General features: G+C 39.5%; 1 protein-coding gene and 1 long non-coding RNA gene across 2 annotated transcripts in view; one reads left to right on the plus strand and one right to left on the minus strand.

Moving 5' to 3' along the window:
• Positions 1-21771, minus strand: part of ANKS1A (ankyrin repeat and sterile alpha motif domain containing 1A) — a 244726-nt gene that overhangs the window by 86437 nt on the left and 136518 nt on the right. The window contains 1 exon segment of the mRNA XM_078155409.1: positions 4123-4712. Within this exon segment, the coding sequence (XP_078011535.1) occupies positions 4123-4712 (590 nt within the window).
• LOC110217165 (uncharacterized) lies at positions 4693-16857 on the plus strand. Its single transcript, XR_002326975.2, has 2 exons — positions 4693-4782; positions 14688-16857. It is a non-coding gene; the product is annotated as an uncharacterized LOC110217165 (long non-coding RNA).

The raw sequence follows: 21771 nt of genomic DNA on the forward strand, positions 1-21771 counted from the left end.
AACATTGACCACTATCTAATTGCAGAGGAGAAATAAGCATGTGAGTCTATTCTTGCAAAGCCATTACAAAGCAAAAAAGTGTCATTTCTAATCTAGTAGCTAAAATTTACTCCGAAATTTGGGCTTCTGTTCTGGGATTTTGTATTACCATTTGGGGCAACAGTAAGGTGCACAGACCAACTGGAATATTGGAGTCAACCTCACAGGCTACTAATTAAATATAAATAGCCTCTTCCTCAAGAACTTAACTCCTATTCCCAGCAATGTTGATCCCACCTATTAATAAGTTAAAAAACATTAAGAGAAAGGTAACTATAAAGATGTAGTAGTTTATTAGACTGGCTTAGGCAAGCTCCCTAAGAGAGAAACCAAGGAGGATGACTTAAGAGAATGGGATGGAGGGGGACAACAAGGAAGGGAAGTTAGGAGAGTGTTTTTCTGCAAAGTACTAGCACACACTTTAAAAGATTTCTAAATTATTTTAAAGATTCTCTAATTCTTGAAGAAAATTTTCTTCTAACCATAACTGTAGGACTCAATGCAGTGATGAAAAATTTCTTTTGCATAAGACTGCTTTGTCCCAGGCTAATTATATCCTAGAAAGGAGGAATCAAATCAATTAATAAGCATTCATTAAGTGTTTACAGGCATACCTTGGAGATATTTTGGGTTTGATTCTAGACCACAGCAATAAAGGGAATATTGCAATAAAGCAATTCACACAATTTTATTTAGTATTTAGTTTCCTAGCACATATAAAAGTTGTGTTTAAACTACACTGAAGTCTATTAAGTGTGCAATAGTATGTCTAAAAAAATGTACATGTCTTAATTTAAAAATACCTGATAGTTTAAAAATGCCAACCATCACCCAAGCCTTCAGTGAGTTGTAATCTTTTTGCTGTGGAGGGTCTTGCCTCGATGTTGATGGTTGCTTACTAATCAGGGTGGTGGTTACTCGAGGTTGGGGTGACTGCGGCAATTTTTAGAAATAAGACAACAATGAAGTTGCTGCACTGATTGACTCTTCCTTTCACTTGAACACTTAGAGGCCATCATGTGGTTATAAATTGGCCTAATTTCAACACTGTTGTGTCTCAGGGAATAGCGAGGCCCAAGCACAGGGAGAGACAGGAGAACAGCCAATCCAAGGAGCAGTCAGAATATACACAACATTATAGTTAAGTGTACCGTCTTATATGAGTGCAGTTTGTGGTGCCCCAAAATAATTACAATAGTAATAACAAAGATCACCATAACAGATGTAATAATAATGAAAAAGTTTGAAATATTGCAAGAATTACCAAAATGCGACACAGAGACATGATGTGAGCACAAGCTGTTGGAAAAATGGTGCCAACAAGCTTGCTTGCTGCAAGGTTTCTACAAACCTTCAATTTGTAAAAAACACAATATCTGTGAAATGCAATAAAGAAAAGCACAATAAAACAAGGTATGCCTGTACTATATAGCCTAGGCACTATACTTTTGTGCAAAGACAAAACCAAAAAGCAAGTCCTTTAGGACTTGTTTACCCTGAAGGAGCTTACAGTTTATCCAGGGAGACAACATGTATTCAAGTATACTCAAAAATAAATGCAAGGTAATTTTAGTAGGGAAGGGAAGGCCCTGGCTCAGGAGAGACTTCATACAGAAGTTGGTGATTGAGCTGAGTGTTGAAGGAAACTCGGGATTTTAAGAGACAAAGGAGGGAATGCATTTCAAGCATAGGGCCAGTAAGCACAAAGGCATGGAGATGGAAGCATGCCATGAGTCAAGGATAGCCCAGAAAGGCTCATTTGGTTGGACTGGAGACTATGGAAAGGACAGTAAGGTACAATAAAGCTGGAAAAGTAGGTTGAAAGGTGTTAAGTGGTAGTGCAGTGAAGTGAAAAAAGTACTGGATATGGAATAAAAGGCCCAAGTTTGAATCCACTTATTACTTATGTGATCTTGGACAAATGACTTAATCCTTCTGAGCTTCTGTTTCCTCCTCTGTAGAATGAGGACATTGGCCAGTACATAAAAGTGACCAAAGGTGATAAACATACAGTTCTCAACAGAAGACTTGAAAACTATTAAATACCACATGAAAGACTGCTCCAAATCATTAATGAAAGCAATATAAATCTAAACAATTCTGAGTTTTCACTTCACACTCAGCAAACTGGTAAAGATAACCAAGGACGGGAGCAGTCATTGTTGAAAGTGTTTATAGAAAGATAGACATAATAATGCTCCATTGGTGGAGCTATAAATTGGTCCAATTATTCTGGAAAGTAATTTGGAATTCTGCAAAGAAATGACTAAAATGTCTACACTTTTTAACCCAGAAATTAATTTCACCACTAGGCATATACTCCAAGAAGGTAAGTGATAAAAAGAAAGACCTTATACACCAAAATTTATAGCAGCACTTTTTTGTATGCTAGAAACAAAGTAGATGCTTACTAATTGGGGGAAGAGCTAAAACAAGCCGTGGTGAATGGAATACTGATGCACAGTAAGAAGTGATGAACACAAAGAAGAGTGGGAAGACATGTGCCAATGGAGACAAAGTAAAATAAGCTGAACCAGGAAAACAATATACATAATAACAGGGTCAAACAGGAAGAACAGCAACAATAAAACCATCTAAACTGAAGGCTGCAAGGTTATAATGACCATGGTTGGCCCCCACTAAAAGATATGAGAATCTATCTTCCTTTTCAAAGTGTTTGACTAGAGGCGAGGAATACAGTTGTGGAACACAACATATAATATCACATTTGGTTGATATCTTGGCAAGTTTTGTTGAACTGTGGTGTTTTTTTCCCCTTGCTTTTCTTTTTTACTAGTTTCTGTTAAAAAGGATGGCACTCTGGAAGTGGGAGGAAAAATAGGCAGATATAAGAGATATAAAAAGAAAAGACAGTAATACAATTTTTAAACAAAAAGAGAGGAGGTTGGACTACATGACAGTCAAGGTTCCTTCCAGCTCAAAATTTATGATTTTAAGCCCTTGTTTAAACATATTCTTTTTCCTATACCTAGAAAGGAAGTGATTTTGGTTTGGAGGCTATAACTGCCACCTTCTCTATCTTGGTTGGATCATACACTCAGCCTCTTTAACTGGCCATGTCAGCTGTGCAGTTCCTCTTTGCTCAGAGAGCTAAATTCATCTCTTAGAAATGCTACTGGGAGGCAGGCCCAGGAGGCATTTCAAAGGCAGTTTCCTCACCATAAGAAACAGCTCTTTAACATTCCCTGAGTGTTTAACAGCCTTTGGTAAATACATCTGTTTTTTTCTTTTCGTGAAACCTGTATGTCACAGGCCACTAGAAAATATTCATGTACGAGTTGTCAACAATTTTGCAACATTTCTGTTAGAAAATCATTAGATCCTAATATCCTGTGTCACAATCTCTAAATTCTTTCTCCTCCTTTAATACTCCTATCTCCTCTTAACCACACAGTCCTTGCCTCACAAACCCTGAGAATGTGGGATGGGCAGAACTCATGTCCTAGAGGAAGGGTTTATTCTTTCACGAGAATAGGGCAAATACATTCATGTGGCAGGTGGAAGATGAAACAGCCTTCTTGTACGTCCCCTATGTCAGTATGCCTCCCCTAAACTCCCCCCACCCCCATCCCCCAGTCTGACATATGGTTGGGTCCAGCAATAGGACACAGCTGCTCCAAGATTCTAGGTCTTTCCTCTCTCTCCCCAGGACTCAGAGAACATATACTAATGCTTCTCAAATTCCCAGGGAGTGAGACAGACATTACTGCAACAGAGATGAAGGGATCCAAATATTTTGAAATAGCATGTCATTTCTATGAGTTGTATGTGCCTCCTTCAGCCTTTGCCAATGGAGTCTGTAGTTCTAACAGTTAACTATTAATGGATTAGATCTGCACCGATATGTAGTGAAACTCCAAAATGCTGGAAGGTGGGGAGAATACAGAATGGGGCTTAAGGGAGACACTCAGGGAATGAAGGGGGTTTATCTTTCAGCAGAACCACAAAGCAGAACCACTCCCTGCTTGTCCCAGAAGTCAATGCACTAAGATACCTCACAGACTTAGTACATAAACCAAGTATCCTAGAGCAAAATACATCATGATTTGAGTTCAGCCTTACCTCATCCCACTCTGAGGCAAAGGATGGAGACTTTTCTAGCCGCTTCTTCCCAATGCTGCAATTGGATAAGGACTCGCTCCTACTCCCCATTGTGGTATCTTCTGTTGGTGAGCAGGTCAGGAGATCAGAGTCTGACTTGGACAAACTGCGGCTCAGTTTAAGTTCAGCTTTTGGTCTGCTAGTGGGAGGGGCCCAGCTCCTGGTCCCACTCCAGTCTCCTGCTTCCTCGGCACCACGAGGGTGCTGAGATATTTCGTGCACCAAAGTTTCAGGGTCCGATTGGCTGTGGTTGGTAGGCAGGCCAGCTGAATAACCCAGTTTCTTATTTTGGTCAGGAAGGCTGGGCTGGGTGGATCCAGGAGTGTGCAAAGCAGCATCCTCCAGCTGCATAGCAGCTTCTTGACTTGTGCCCTGCCTGGATGACCCTTCGGAGCCACCCTGGCTGACGGTGGAAAGAAGCTGGAAAGGGTCCTCACTGATTTCACACACTGGAGAAGAGCCGTGTAGAAGACCTGAGAACTGCTCTGGGACCTGCCCGTCTAGTCCCTCTGCAGAGTCCTGGCTCCGGCTGCCCCTGCTCCTTCCGTGATCTAGAGGAGATGAAGAAAGAAAAATAAAAAATTACACTCATCAAAAGACAATGAAGTCACAAGTTTCCAAGTAAGAGGGGGGCAGGGGAACAGGATAGAGACTTAAAGGCAGAAAGAGCAAGGAAAAGGGAGAAACAGAGGGAGAAGAACAGTTCTGTATTGTTCTCAATGCTCAATTTGTACCCAAAGTCACTGCATTTATGAAATTCCAAACACTGGCCTGATTTATGCAATCTGGCAGCTTTCCTTGTTGTTTTATTTCTGTGAACATTAACAATCAGACCTTGCTATATAAGGCCTAAGAGGTGTTAACAATATCCTACAGAGAAAACACAAGTGAGAGAAAGTATTTGAACATGGGAGGAGAGTGAAAGTGAGAGTGTCAGAAAGAGAAAGAGAGAGGGACTGCTACTGGAGTATGGAAACAGGGGAGGGAAAGGGGGAAAGAGAAATGGAGAGGGAGAAGAAAAAAGAGAGGGAAAGGGGGAGGGAGAGAGGGGGAGGGAGAGGGTGAGAGAGGATGAGAGAGTGAGAGAGAGAGAGAGAGAGAGAGAGAGAGAGAGAGAGAGAGAGAGAGAGAGAGAGAGAGAGAGAAAGCAAGCATGAGAGAGCACAGGAGTTCTTGCTGGAACTAACTAGCAAGACTGACTCCTGGAACATCTGACACATTTCCATAAAGGCCAAAGTGTTATTTAGAGTCACCCTCCCTTCCTTTGGCAAGGAAAGACAGGGAAAAGTTGGAGGCCATGATACACAACCTGCAACTTCTGGAATGCCTCAACCTAAATGTGCAAAACAAAACAGCAGAGAAATAACTGTTTCCTTCCCCAGGGGACTGTGAACTCCACGCCTCATCCTTCCTCAGCAAGCACAGACTTAAGAATGTGAACATTTCACTCCCTTCAAATCCTCCCAGTTGCTCCTATTTGTTTAGGTTTAACCTTAGCTGATACCACTGAAAACAAAATGGTCTAATCTGTCAATGCCAGGACACATTTGCCATCCTCTGAAGACCTCCTGCATGCCCCAGAAACACGACAGTATTAGTTCATGAGACCAGCTACTACTGTATACACATCCAGGATATCAAATACCATTGTCTTGGAATAGCATGATTCAGAGTGCCAACCGGCACATATTGGCAATACCACCACATTTACCTTGGTCACCCAAGGCCCTCCCCACGTTACCTTGAGCCTAAGTTCTATCAAAGATTTTAACTCATTAAGAAGAAAAGAACTAAGGATTTCAGGCTAGAAGGCAGTTCCTAAAATGGTTATCAGTGACGTAAGTGAGCTACATTTGAAAGTAGCTCTTTAATGCTCATGAGTGATTTTTTTAAAAAATTTACCTCTCTTGTTTCTTAGAAGATAAAAGTGAGTCTGTAGGGTAAACATCAGCTAGTCTGAAAAACTTTTATATAAAATCAAATTATTTTAGAGCTGGAAAAGACTTTGTTGTTGTTGTTCAGTCATCTCTGACTTTTCATGACCCCATGGCCCATAGCACACCAGGCTTTTCTATCCTCCACTATCTCTCAAAATCTGTCCAAGTTCATGTTTGTTGTTTCCATGACATTATCTATTTTATCCTCTGCCATCCCCTTTTCCTTTTGCCTTCAATCTTTCCCAGCATCAGGGTCTTTTCCAAGGAGTCCTATATTCTCATTATATAGCCAAAGTATTTAAGCTGCAACTTCAGTATTTGGCCTTCCAGTGAATAGCCTGAATTTATTTCTTTTAAGTATTGGCTAATTTGATCTCCTTGCTATCCAAAGGATTCTCAAATGTCTTCAAAAGCATTGATTCTGCAGTCTATTCCTTATGGTCAAACTCTCACAGCCATACGTTGTTACTGGAAAAGCCCTATCTTTGACTATACCTTTGTCAGCAAGGTGATATCTCTGCTTTTTAGCATGCTGTTCAGATTCCTCATAGCTTTCCTCCCAAGAAGCAAGCATCTTTTAATCTCATGGCTGCATTCACTATCTGCAGTGATCTCTGAGCCCAAGAATATAAAATCTGATACTGCTTCCATTTCTTCTCCCTCTATTTGCCAGGAAGTGATCGATCAGTTGCCAAGATCTTTAGGTTTTTTGATGTTAAGCTTCGAGTCAACTTTTACACTCTCCTCTTTCACACTCATCAAGAGATTTTTCAATTCCTCTTTACTTTCTGCCATCAGAGTGGTATCATCTGCATATCTGAGATTACTGATATTTTTCCTGGCAACCTTAATTTGAGCCTTCGAGTCATCCAGACTGGTATTTCATATGATGTACTCTGCACATAAGTTAAACAAATAAAGTGACAATATACAGCCTTGTCGTACTCCTTGTCTGATCTTAAACCAATCAGTTTTACCATGTTCAGTTACAAGTGTTGCTTCTTGGCTTGCACACAAGTTCCTCAGGAGACAAATAAGATGATCTGGTACTCCCATGTCATTGAGGGTTTGCCACATTTTGTTGTGATCCACATAGTCAAAGGCTTTTGTGTAGTCAATGAAGCAGAAGCAGATGTTTTTCTGGAACTCCCTTGCTTTCTTCATAATCCAGCAAAAGTTTGCAATTTGGTCTCTGGTTCTTCTGCCTCTTCACAAACCAACTTGCTCTTCTGGTAATTCTTGGTTCACATATTGCTGAAGCCTAGCTTGCAGACTCTTAAGCATAACTTTGCTGGCATGTGAAATGGGTGCAATTGTTTGGTAATTTGAACATTCCTTGGCATTGCCTTCCTTAAGCCTGGGATATAAACTAATCTTTTTCAATTTAGTGGTCACTGAGGTGTTTTCCAAATTATTGAGGATGGTACTTTAACAGCATCATCATTTAGGGTTTTAAATAGCTCAGTTATTGTTTCCATGACAATATCTATCTGTTTTATAGATTTCATTACCTCCTCTAGCCTTATTGTTAACAGTGCTTCCAAAGACCTACTTGACTTCTCTCTCCAGGATGTCTGGCTCTAGATCAGTAACCACACTATCACGGTTATTGGTAACGTTAAGATCTTTCTTGTATGGTTCTTTTGTGTATTCTTGCCACCTCTTCTTAATCTCTTTTGCTTCTGTTAAATCCATATTATTTTTGTCTTTAATCATGCCCATTTTTGCATGAAATGTTCCCTTGAAGACTCTAATTTTCTTGAAGAGATCTCTTGTCTTTCCCATTCTATTGCTTTCTTCTATTTCCTCGCATTACTTACTTAAGAAAACCTTATTTCTCCTTGCTATTTTCTGGAATTATGCAATCAGTTGGGTATCTTTTCCCCTTTCTCCTTTATCTTCTCCTTTCCTTCTTTCCTCAGCTATCCATAAAGCCTCTTAAGACTACCATTTTGCATTCTTGCTCTTCTTTTTCCTTGGAATGTTTTTTGTTGCTGCCTTTTTACAAAGTTTCAAAACCCTGTCCATAGCTCTTCAGGAACTTTATACCAGATCCAATCCCTTCAATCTGTTCATCACTTCTACTTCTTATTCATAAAGGATGTTATTTAGGTCATACCTATACAGTCTGATGGTTTTCCCTACTTTCTTCAGTTTAAGTCTGTATTTTGTATAATAAGAAACTCATGATCTGAGCCACAGTCAGCTCCAGGTCTTATTTTAACTGACTGTATAGAGCTTTTCCACCTTTGGCCACAAAGTATCTGATTTTAATATTGACCATATTGTGATGTCTATGTGCAGTGTCACCTTTTGGGTTGTTAAAAATAGTGTTTGTTATGACCAGTGAGTTATCTTGACAAAACTCTATTAGTCTCTGTCCTGGTACGTCAAGGTCAAACTTGCCTGTTATTACAATTATCTTTTGATTCCCCTGCTTTAGCATTCCAATCTCCTATGATGAATGTGACTTTTTGTTGGTGTTATTCCTACAAGATGTTGTAGGTCTTCACAGAACTGATCGGCTTTGGCCTCTTCATCATCTGTGGTTGGAAGCACAGCCTTGTTATTACTGTGATGTTGAATGGTTTACCTTGAATTCAAACAGATATCATTCAGTCATTATTCAGATTATGCCCTAGTACTGCTCTTCTCACCCTTTTATGCACTATAAGGGCTACTCCATTTCTTCTAAGGGATTCTTGCCTATAGTAGTATGTGTAATGATCACATTCCCATACATTTAAGTTCACTGACACCAAAGATGCAATACTGATCTTTATAGCACTGAGCATACCTTTCGTCACCAGACACGTCTGCAGCTGAGCTTCCTTTCGGCTTTGACCCAGTTGCTTCATTAGTACTGGAGCTACTTGTAGTTGCCCTCTGCTCTTGCTCAGTAACATGCTGGACACCTTCTGACATGGGGGTGAGGGGTTTCATCTTCCAGTGTCATATCTTTTATCATTTTAATGCTGTTCATGGAGTTTTCTTGGCAAAGATATTGTAGTGGTTTGTCATTTCCTTCTCCAATGAATCACCTTTTGTCAGAACTCTCCACTATGACCTGTCCATTTTGGGTAACCCTGCACAGCATAGCTCATAGTTTCACTAAGCTATGCAAGTCCCTCTGCCATGACAAGGTAGTGATCTGGGAGGGGACAAAGAGGGTAATCAGAAAGGACTTTAGTGACAACCTAATCAAATGTCTTCATTTTAGCGAAAAGGAAATTAAGGCTCAAATTGGGTAATTTGCCCAAGAAGAGAAAATGGATAGAACACCTTACTATGAACTTAGTAGGCCTAAATTATAGTGCCAGCTCTGATACTTCCAACTTTGTGACCGTGCACAAATAATTTAACATTTCTGGGCCTCAGATGTCTTATCAAAGTTTGGTCCTCTTCAGCTCTAAAATCCTATGACTATATGATAGTAATTAGAATCCAGGCCTTGTGAAGCCCAATATTTCCTCAGGAATTGGGGGAAATTGGACACCTACTCTCCCAACTCTCATCATCACAAAGCTACCGAAAGAGCCAACCTTAAGTTCCACAATTGAGAAACTGATGAGAAAGATTACAAAATAAGTAGCATTTCTTATAAAAACAGAGTCCCAATGCATAGGGACAAGGACACCTGATGCTAGACCACCCACAAGCTGTAGCTTTCCCAAGTCAACCTTTACAAAAAGATACTAGGGACCACTTTGGATATGAAACCAATGAACAAGGATGGAAAACTTGGCTAGTGTCCCTGAAATCTGAACAGGGAGACAGGTCAGTTAACTCCCACACTCCCAAGAAAAGTAATTCTGTCTTCTGTGGAGCACTAAGCTTCTGGTAAGTCTACAAGGACAGTAAAGAGGACAGGTCAATTAGTTCCACTTACGTTCTACTCATTCAAAGAGATCCAGTAGCATGTATCCTGGCTTTCCCTTTATAAAATACTTGAACCTTTCCAGACTACCTAACATATCATCTCACAAAATGCACAAATGCACAAAAAGTCAGAAGACCTGTACATAAATATGGATAATATATCTCTGGAGATTAAAAAAAAAACTTTGATTGCTACAGTCTAAAATATCCTAACTCAACCCCTAAAAGTTGTTGGTTCATAATAAAGCACTGCTGCATCTGTCGCACAATTGATTGGGTGCCACAAAGCCCTAAACAAAAAGGGGTCAGACTTTCAAATTAATTTGCAGAATGAGGCATGGCTCATGAAGGAAGAGCATTTTTGCTCTTCGGTCAAGTGAAAGACTCAGAATATGGGGGAAATAGGCAGCCCAACGTAACTAAAGGTATGTCAGAAAAGTCAACTGCTAAAAACTACCTGTCTCCATATTCCATAGGAGCTTCTTATCCCTTACAGAGAAGTGGAATTTAAATGTCACTGCAGCTAGGTGGCATAGTGGATAGATTTATGAACTTGAGGCTAGGAAGACCTGAATTCAAATCCAGCCTCAGACTCTAACTCTCTGACCCTGTGCAAGTCATTTAACCTCTGGCTGCCTCAGCATTTTTTTTTTTAGTCTATTAAATTAGAATACTAGCACCTAACTCCCAGGGTGGTTATGAGGCTAAAATGAGATAATATTTGTAAAGTGCTCTGCAAGCCTTAAAGTTTTATCAAAATGCCAGCTATAGTTATTACTGCATTATCAACTCAATGCTGGTCAGCAGTAAAAGCTTTTTGGTCATAGGAGCACAATCTCTCATTTCTCTTTCTCACCTTTTCATTCTTAACTTATTTCCTCCTCCACGTTTCTACAACTGAAGAAGCTCATTAGCCTTTCAGGTGGTGTGCAGCAAAGCAGCTGGCAATGATAATGGCCTCTAGGTGGACTCAGAATTCTGCCAACAGGGTTAGTTCTGATGCTATGTGCACTAACAAGGACAGCTCTGTCCCCCAACCACCCATTCATGCCCTCTCATCAATGAAGAAAGAGAAACAGATGCCAAGATCTCGAAACCACATAGATGCAAAGGAGGAAGTGGGCAGGGTGGGAAAATAGAAAAGTTGTATGGAAGACAGGAATTATGATGAGAGGAGAAATTTCTATATGTCATAAGACTGTTCTAAAAGTCATAATCCAGAGATAATTTTTATGGAATATAGGAATGTATATATAAGAGAGGGAAAAGATCTTGTTTTATGCCTTTATAAATACAGAATCCACTAAAATGCTCCCCGTAAAAAAGATCTAAGTATTGCTGAAAAAGTTCTCAAGAAGATTTGACATATTCTACTATAAAGCAGTAATGATCAAAACTATTTGGTACTGGCTGAAAAGCCAGAAAAGTTGACTAAGTCTTACAGACTAGGTAAGCAAGATCTAGAAATAATCAAACAAAACAGTAGCCTGGTGTTCAGTAAACCTGAGGTTACCTACTACTGGAGTAAGTACTTCCTATTTAAAAAACCCCCCACTAAAATCATGTCTGAAACAACATATACAATCAATTCAGCTATAATGCTTGTTTTGAAAACATGAATTTGTTCCACTGTGACTCATATGTTAGGGAACATTTGAGCATAACGTGAATTTTGCATTTCCTTATGCATGATTTTATATATGAAAAACACAAGGTGAATGAAGAAAAACTATACCCAGCTGAACTGAGCTGCATAGGAATACACAAAATACAAACAAGCATTTACCTCAAATATCTAGTAGCTACCTCAATTCACTGTGTGTTGTCTTACAAGATTGTGTTTTGCTATTCATTTTCATATTTTTTAGCATTCCTATATAAAAAACACTCATCCAACATCCTAAATATGTGTAAGCATTCTAGTCCAAAAAATGCAAAAGCAGTGTATTAAGGAGAAACTTGAAATAATAAAGCATTTTGGAAGAAATAAGAACATGTGACAATCTCCTGAGCAACAGGCATAAAGAAATCCATATCGCAGACCATCAGAGGCAACACTGAAAATAAATGTCTATGACTAGAAGTGTTCTTTCTGTCTCTATTCTCATTTTTCCTTTAAGCCCTGTGTTTTTTATTAGGCAATTTGGCATAGCATGGTGATTTTTAGGAAAGCACAGGCGGTGTTATAGCAGAAGTGACTGAATAAGCTCCAGTTGCATACATGACCTAAATATGAAAGACCACATCATTCAAAAACAAAAAACAAAACTGGGAGGAGAATGTAAGGAGGTACCTTGCACAACCATAACTAGAGGAGAATTCTTTATCAAATCATGAATGAAATCAATGCAATTAGAATTAGAAGAACAGTTAATTGAGGCAACCTGCACCACAAATATGTCTAATAAAGGTCTGATATTCAAGATACACAAGACCAAGGGCAATGGTCTCACTTGAAAAGTTGCCAAAGTATTAAACAGACAGTTCAAAAAAAAAAAAAAAGAAAACTCTCAACAACCATGTGAAAGAATACTCCAAATCACCAATAAGAGAAAGGCAAATTTCAGTAACTTTGGTTTTACTTTACAGTCATCAGATTAAAAACATGAAAATGGCAAATGTTGACAAGGATAAGGGAAGACAGACACATTAATGGATTGTTGGTGGAGTTGTGAAATAATCCATCCATAATGGAAAACGATTTGGAATTATACCCAAAAAATTCATTTATAACTGTACCAACGAATCCAGTACTAGGGATATAACTTCCAAAAGGTGACAGAAAGAAAATGACACACACACACAATGCATAGATAACATATATACATACATATGTAATAGCAATGAAGTGGAAACAAAGCAGGTGGCCACCAAGTGAGGAATGACAACAAATTACAGCATGTGAATGCAGCATAGGGAATGTGGTTCACCTTAAGACTCCACTGACATAGGGAACTCCTGGGTGAAAGGACTTCTAGTAATCAGGACTATGCCGCCTTGGCAGCTCATAGTTCCTGGAGCAGGAGTTCTTGATCTGAGCTCCACGGACTCCAAGGGGTCCATAGATACACATGAGGAGGTCCAAAAACTTAGATGGGAAAAAAATTACATCTTTATCTAAATATAGTTTATTTCCTTTCTATTCTTAATAGTACAGATGAAGAAACTGAAGTCCAGCAAAGTTAAATAACTTACCCAAAATCACCCAAGTAGCGACCACAAGAAGCAGGATTTGAATCAAGGTCCTCTTCCCTAAGGATCAGTAATCTTTCCAATGTTTGTACCAGGATGTGGCAATAAAATATGAAGGGCAGTGGCAATAAAAAGTGAGAGTGAGTTTCTAAAAACGATATCAATAAAACAGGATGTGACATTTCCATTTTCTACTAAAAAAAAAAGGAAGGAGGCAGGGAGAGGATGGACAACCAGGCTCAAGTTCCCATCAGTTTGGAAGTAACTTTGTACGTCTGGACTTCAGTTTTCTCCTCATAAAAGAAATAATTGAAGTCAATAATCTTACGTCCCTTCCAGGTCCAACATTCCATAAAATAAATCAGCCTTTGGCATGAGAGTATTGTTTTTTAGTACTCAAACACTCTGCCTTCTACATTTATTCCAACCAGGATAAAATAGGCTTACAGGAATGTGAAGGGTTAACGATGTCTACCCAGCACCTACTTAAGCTACTACACTCACTGGCAAGAATGAGAACCTTAGGTAGATAGGAGCTATGATTCTGGTAGATCTAAGATAGATTAAGAAAGGGGGGCAGGAAGAGCAGGTTGGGTAAAGTGCCAGCACAGAACAGATTTTGAAAGAGGTCACAACTAAAAGTTGTGCATGACATAAACATCACTCTCCAGAACTATCTCTTGTCTTCACTCTGCAGGGGCATGCAGACTGTCAGTATATTACCAAGTAGGCTGCTGAGCCTCTCAGGCAGATCTTTTTCTTTAGCTTAGATCAATAATTCTTAACCCTTTCTGTGTCACAGACTGATGTGGCTGTCTGATGAAGCTTAATATTATCCTGTTTTGTTGCTTAAATTCATAAAAGAAGAAAATATTAAATTTCAATTACAGGTCAATGAAAATAAAGATGTAATTGTTTTTTTCCCATTCAAGTTCACAGACCCTTCTCCTTAAAATTTATCTTATAACTCTTGGATCTCCATGAACTCCAAGTTAAGAACCTTTACCTCAGATGTGGGGCAGCTAGGTGGCACAGTGGATAGAGTGCTGGACCTGGAGACAGGAAGACATCTTCCTGAATTCAAATCTGGCCTCAGACAACTACTAGCTGTGGGACCCTGGACATCACTTAAACCTTCAGTTACTTCATCTGTAAAATGAGCTAGAGAAGGAAATGGTAACTACTCCAGAATCTTTGCCAAGAAAGCCCCAAATGGGTTCACAAAGAGTCAGACACAACTGAAAATGACTTAACAACAACTACCTTAGATCTACCAGAATCATAGCTCCTATCTACCTAAGGAAGGACGTGGCTTATTGTACACAGAGATGCTTTAGGAAAGGGGCAAGTTGTTGATAGAACTGAGTTTTCCAGATGTTTCCTTATTCCCCCTTGATAAAATGGCAAATAGGCGATGACGCTTCTGAATATTCAGCTACTCTAATGAAAGGGATATTTCAACTTCTTGATGATTCTTACCGCCTGATGTCTCATTTTGTTGCATTTATTTTCTTTTAGGCTGTGAGCTACTGGACCAAGAAGCCAGTCTCACCTATGTCTGAATCACTACAGCATTCCACTCTAAAGGACTCTGAAGGACTTTAAAGTAATAACATCCAACATTCACACGTTTTTCAGTCGCTTCAGTTGAGACTAGAAAATACAGCTTATGTGAGGAAAGCTCCAATTCAAAATAAGCCCCAGACCCAGGAGAAAGAAGAGGGACTCAATTTCCTGTTAATTTCTTCACTTCCTCTACTCAGTTAAAGCTAGAGGCTTCAAATTCACCAGTAAAGGATGTACCAGAAATAATACAGGGTATAGCTTGTAAGAGCTGTTTTTTAGAAAGTCACTGAACTTTCACTATAGTCTGCCTATTGATATTAAATCCTCCTCTCTCCCAGGGTTATTATGTGAAAAGCACTTTGTGAATATTAAATTGTTAAATAAAACATGAGTTATCATCATTCATAACTGTAACATGCTAGCAGTGTGATCCTGGGCAAGTCACTTTCTCTGCCTGCTTCTACAGCTGTAAAATGGGGTTAACAAAAGCACTTAACCTACCAGGGATGTTGTGAAGATCAAATGTTTGAAAAGTACCTAGCACAATGCCTGGCACATGGTAGGCACTTGATAAGTGCTCATTCCTGTTCCCCTTCCTTTTCCTCTCCAAAAGGCTCTTCCAGATACTGCTATATCCAAGGTTCAGATCACCTTTCCCCTGTGCTTAAGTGCACATTCTAGACAGCTTAGAACAATAATGAGCATGAAACTAAAAGAAAACACCCTGTCATCACAGATTGATTTTTATTTTTTTAAAAAGATTTTTATGACTGTAAATTGTAGTGAGAGAAGAGAAATAATTTGGAGGTATAATTCATAGAACTTGGCAAGTCATTAGAAGCAGAGAAATGGTAAGGACACATGACAGAAAGGGAGAAAGTTAAATGTGAAGGAGGAACACTTTACAAATATCACTTGGAGGTTTTGTACTTTAGTCACTGAGAGAACAGTTGGCATTATTAACAAAACAGCTAAGTCAAGAGGAAAAGTTGGTTTGAGGGAAAAGAATACGAATTCAGTTTGAGGAATGCTAAATTTGAGGTGATGGCAGGAGATTCAGATGGATGTATCCAGTAAGCAGTTGGAAATACAAATCAGGAGCTCTGCAAAGAGGCAAATCTTAGGATAGGGTTTTGGGGTTCATCTGTACAGAGGTGACAGACAACTGGAACTATGAGAGAAGATGAATGTACCAAGGGAGGAAAGAAGGAAAGGAAGAAAGGAAAAGTGAAGAGTGAGGGAGGAAGAAAGACATGAAGGTTTGGGATGAGGAGAGAAAAAGAAGAAGATGATGATGGTGATGACAACAACTATGACTATGATGACAATAACTCTTATCTATGTAGCATTTTAAAATTTGAAAAAAGTATCTTCTATCAAAAGTAGCCTATACAGCAAGTACTTCAATTATTATCACTCCCATTTAAAAAATGAAAAACCTGAGGGTCAAAAAGAGTAAGCAGATAGTCTGGTCACAAAACTACTAAATATCAGAGGCACAATTTGAATCCAGATCTTCCCAATTCCAAGTTTGGCACATTATCTGCTATGCCACCCCACCTCTCAAAGAAGAAGAGGGGAAGAAAAGACAGAGAAAGAATGATCAGAAAAGTAGGAAAGAGAACTAGGAAAGGGATGCACTAGAGAAATTAAAAAAGGAAAGAGAGAGTGTCACAAAGAAAGGGGTAGTCAATAGTGAGAAAATGCCACAGAAATATCAATGAGAACAAAGGACCACTGGATTTGATAATTACAAAATCACTTGTGGTCTCTGAAAGAACAATCTATTGGTGAGGGTGGATGTCAGACTGTAAGTGTTTGAGAAGTGTATGAATAGTCAAGCAGTCTAACTCTTAAATGTTGTTGAGCATTTACTCCCCTGCCATACCAGGTACTATCGATGTGACCCAGGACAAGTTACTTAACACAAAGCCTCAATTTCTTCACCTGTAAAACAGACACAATACCTGCCCTGTCTACCACATAAAACCATTGTGAGGATTAAGTAAGATGACTTATAAAAAAAAAAACACCATTTTGAAAGCTGTTAACTTTCAACCATAAAATGTTACATAAATGTTTTGGGAGCAATAGTTCAAGAAATTAAAATCAAAAGAAGGTGTTTTGTGGTTTTGTTTTATTTTTTGCTTTGTTTTTAAGGATGGGGAAACCTAAGTATGTTTATAGGTGGGAGGGAAGGAACCAGCAAACAGGAATTATCAAGAAGGATAATTTCAAAATTTTCATTTAAGCTTCATTACCACTTCATGTTTTTTATTCTGAAACTTCTTTGTGTAATCTAGGCAGCTAATAAAAGAAGGAGGTACAAATTAATGGATATTAGTATAACCGAAAATTAATGGATAAATTTCCTTTCCATACTGACATCTCTTGTCACTTCACTTGAACTCCAAGATGCAGCTGGCAGTAGCAACTCAACAGAAAATACAATGACTGCAAAGAACTGTATGTAAAAATATAAAGACTTAAAAGAAAAGGGACACAGAAATGGGGTTTTCCTTTGAACACTAAGGGATTGTGCATAGGCTCCATAGCCACTAGGGCAACTAGATGGTACACTGGACAGAGTTCCAGGCCTGGAGTTAGGAAAACTAATCTTCCTGAATTCAAATCTGGCCACAGACACTTAATAGCTATGTGACCATGGACAAGTCATTTAACCCTGTTTGCCTCAGTTTCCTCATTTATAAAATGAGCTAGAGGAGGAAATGGCAAACCACTCCAGTATCTTTGCCAATAAAATCCCAAATGGGGTCAGAAAGAGTTGGACATGACTGAACAAAATGACTTCCTTTGAGCTGACTCCTTTTAGGGGTTAAAATTATCACTACTGTAATGATCTTAGTTTGGGCACTGGAGAGACCAAAGCCAAATAAGAAGTCTACTCTAGATGACTAAGTGTCTGTCAGTCACCTAGGGTCACATAACAATCGGTTTGCATGCATTTATTAAACACCTATATTATTCATTTATTTACATAATAACATGTGGTCATACTCATCACATTGCAGTAATTCTGAACTCTTGTTCATCCAACTCCATTCCCCACATCCCATCATCTGATTCCTTATTCCCTTTCAACCTTCTCCCACCAAAGTTTCGACTTAATTCTACCCAGACCTTTCATTGTGCCCTCTGGAAGACCTGTTACATAGGCAACAAACTTTCCTTCATCTTAATTCTTTTCTTCTCCCACTCCTTCCATCTACTAATACTTACTAAAACTTGGCTCCTCACTGATGACTTGGCCTCCCTGGTCACATGTTCCAATACTAGCTACCCCTACATTCATTCCCCTCACCTCACTGGTTGAGGTGGGGAATATATGTTATATAAACTCAACTGGGCCTTCACTGCTGTTAGGCAATCCTTCTGTACTTCCTTTGTCAACTCACTATCCCACTCTCCAAGGCAGCTCTTTCAAAGCTTTTCATCATTCCTCAAACCTCCTATGGCTCCTCTCCCCCCATCCTTTCAGCTGAGAACTCACATATTTTGTGGGTCATAATATTAGGTATCAGAATACTTCATATTTTACAGAAAAGAAACGAGGCCACTTGCCATGAACTCCCTTCTCCTCAATTCCTCAACTTCTATCACTCAGATGTCTTCCACATTCTCCTTCTTTACTCCCATCTTACATGATAAAGTGGACTTACTACTTGTTTAAATGATCTCATCCCATCCCACCTCCTCCCCTCTGTAATCCCCACTCTTTCACTCATTTTCAATCTCTTCCTCTCTACTGGCTCATTTTCAACTGCCTATAAATTCCCCCATATCTTACCTATCCTGAAAATACTTTCACTTTATCCTTTCATCCCTGCTAACTACCATCCTATATCTCTTCTTCCCTTTGTAGCTAAATTCCTCAAAAAGGTCATCTATAATACCTGCCTTGCTTTATCTCCTCCTACTCTCTTCTTAATTACAATCACATATGTTATCATTCCACTGAAATTGCTCTCTACAAAGTTACTAATGATCTTTAAGTTGTCAAATCCAGTGATATTTTCTCTACCTTCATTCTTCTGGCCCTCTCTGCATCCTTTGATACTGCTGACTGCTCTCTCCTTGATACTCTCTTCCTTCTAGTTTTTGAGGGTAGGACACTCTCCTGGTTTTCTTCCTACCTACCTGACCACTCCTTCTCCATCTCCTTTGCTGGATCCTCTTCCAGATCATGCCCTATAGCAGTAGGTATCTCTCAGAGGTCCTGTCTGAGCCCTCTTCTATTCTTCCTACTATTTCAACTTGGTAAAGTGAATCCCATAGATTTAATTACCATTTCTACACTCATGATTCTCAAATCTACCTAGCCTGCCCTAAACTGTCTCCTGACCTCCCATCTCACATCTCCAAAAGCCTTTCAGACATCTCCAACTGGATGACCAGTAGACATCTTGAATTCCATATTTTCGAAGTGGAACTCTATCTTTCCCCCTAAACAGTCCCCCTCTCCTACCTTCCCATTACTGTAGTAAGCAATACCATCCTCCCAGTCCCTCAGGCTTACAATCTAGGAGTTATCCTGGATTCCTCTCTCAACCCACCCATATGCAATCTCTTGCCAAAGCCTGTCAATTTCGTCTTTGAAACATCTCTTGACTATATCCCTTTCTCTCCTTTGACATTGTCATCATTCTGGTACAGGCCCTCATCACCTCACACCTTGATTACGGCAATGGCCTGCTGGTGGGTCTGCCTGCCTCAAACCTCTCCCCAGGCTCCAATCCATCCTCCATTTAGCTACTAAAATGATTTTCCTTAAAATGCAAGTGCCATCATGTAAACCCCACCCATCCCCAAACTCAACAAACCCAATGGCTCTTGATCACCCCTAGCATCAAATATAAAATGCTCAGCTGTGTATTCAAAACCCTTCATAACCTAGCCCCCTCCTACCTTTCCAGTCTCCTTACATCTTACTCCCCAACATGTACTCTTCGATCCAGTGACACTGGCTTTCTGGCTATTATACAAACAAGACATTCTATCTCCCTGCTCCCAGTATTCTGACTGTCCCCCATGCCTATAATGCTCTTCCTTCTCCACTCTGACTACTGATTTCTCTGGCTTCCTTTAATACCCAACTCAAATCCCATCTTCAACAGGAAGCTCCCCTAGACTCTTCTTAATTGCAATGCCTTCCCTCTGTTAATTATCTCCTATTTATCCTGTAGGTAGCTTGCTTTCTACATATTTGTTTGCATGTTGTCTCCCCTAATACATCAAAAGCTCTTTAGGGACTGGAACTGTCTTTTGCCTCTTTTTGTATCCCTAGCACTTAGCACAGAGTAGGCACTTAATAAGTACTGATTGATTGATTGAAGTCCTGTATTAAGCACTTGGAAAACAGGCAAACTGAAATATTCAAGAACTTTAAGGAACTTAAATGCTTTAGGGGAAACAACAGGTGCATACATAAGCAAATGTAGAATACACATAGACAATTATAAAGTATATTTCACTGGGGGGAAATCAGGAGAGGTCTTATATAGAAGGAGGTAGCACCTGAACCAAGCATTGAGGGGAGTTAGGAATTCTAAGAGATGAAGGATAGAAGGGTGTACATTTCAAAGACTGGGGACAGCCAGTATAAAGGGTAAAATGTTTACAATGCCAGTTTGGTTGGAATCTAGTTTGCTAAAGGAAGTAATAAATTTATAACTCTGGAAGACAGGCAGAAGCCAGACCATTAAGAGTTTTAAATTATTCCAGGTTCAGTTATTTATACCACAGAAATATCATGGGATCAGCTATATTACCATAATGATCATTTGGTCCAACTCCCCTTATTTTATAGATGTCAGCTGTGGGACCAGGAGCTCCCAAAGACTCTGGGATCATATGAATCACATCTCATCCTAGGGGCTGACCCTAAAGGATAAGTTTCTCTCTTTGAGTATTGTCTCCACCCTTGAAAATCTAAGTAAATCTCTTGAATAAAGCCTAAATATGACCCATATCTAGGTTTTCCCACACACAGGTAACAGGGTTTCCATTCCAACACAACATATAATATGTACAATGTGGGTACAGAACATACATACTGTTAAATTTGGGTAAGAAAACACTACTAAATTCATGAAGTTGCTCCTCAGGGGAAAATTCCACAATGACAAGTGGACAGGAGTTTGCTCCAGAGCAAACATCAACACTACAGATATTTTGGCTAAGCTCCAAACCTGACAAAACTTACAAGTTTCTGTGAGGGAAAAGAAGGCATATAATTTCTTATGCGGGAGCATCCTTTATATAAAAGGAACCTTTATAAATCACATACACAACTAAAAATACTGCCATAGCAAACAGCGGCTGGAAAAAATCTCTTCCACTCTCTCCATCTAAATCTGGAAGTGTGGTACAACAGAAAGCGATCTCCAGTATCCCAACCCTGTCACGTGCCCATGGGCTGTCAAAGGCTGGAGGTTAGGCAGACGGGTGGGAAATGAGGACCCAGGTTCCTTCTGGATTATAGAAAAGAAACATATACCCACTACTTATTTTCCCCTGGAAGGGATTGATTGCTTTACTTATGAAGAGGCTGAAATTATCAAGCAGTACTACTCCTGTGATTGCATTTGTATCAGTTGGCTATATCTCAGTTTTGCAATGTTCACTTGCCAGAGAAACTGAATTCAAGCAGAAGCATCCAAAGCAGGGCAGGGATGCAGAGCACTTTAGTTACTAAGAGGCAGCCGAACAAAAGTTTCTTCCTGAGGCATATGTGCCAACTTGGCCAAGGTCAAGACTCAGAATCAATGGCTATGTGCTCAGCGTGGATCCAAAAGAGCAGAAATGCTGGGATGTTTTTTTCTACAGGATTAATTTACAGCTTATTAAGCTGAGATACCTCAAATCAGTGCTTGCTCTGTTTTGTCACTTAACAAGGTCTCTCCTTTTATGTTGACCTCCATCCTGTAGATGGCTTAGCTAACTCTTCTTTATTTCACTTTTGAAAAATCAGGAAGCCTGTTCTAAGAGGTATATGACACAGGTTTTGTAAATAAAA

Source organism: Phascolarctos cinereus, unplaced genomic scaffold (genome assembly GCF_003287225.1).
Source record: "Phascolarctos cinereus isolate Bilbo 61053 unplaced genomic scaffold, phaCin_HiC Scaffold_5;HRSCAF=322, whole genome shotgun sequence".
Lineage (NCBI taxonomy): Eukaryota > Metazoa > Chordata > Mammalia > Diprotodontia > Phascolarctidae > Phascolarctos > Phascolarctos cinereus.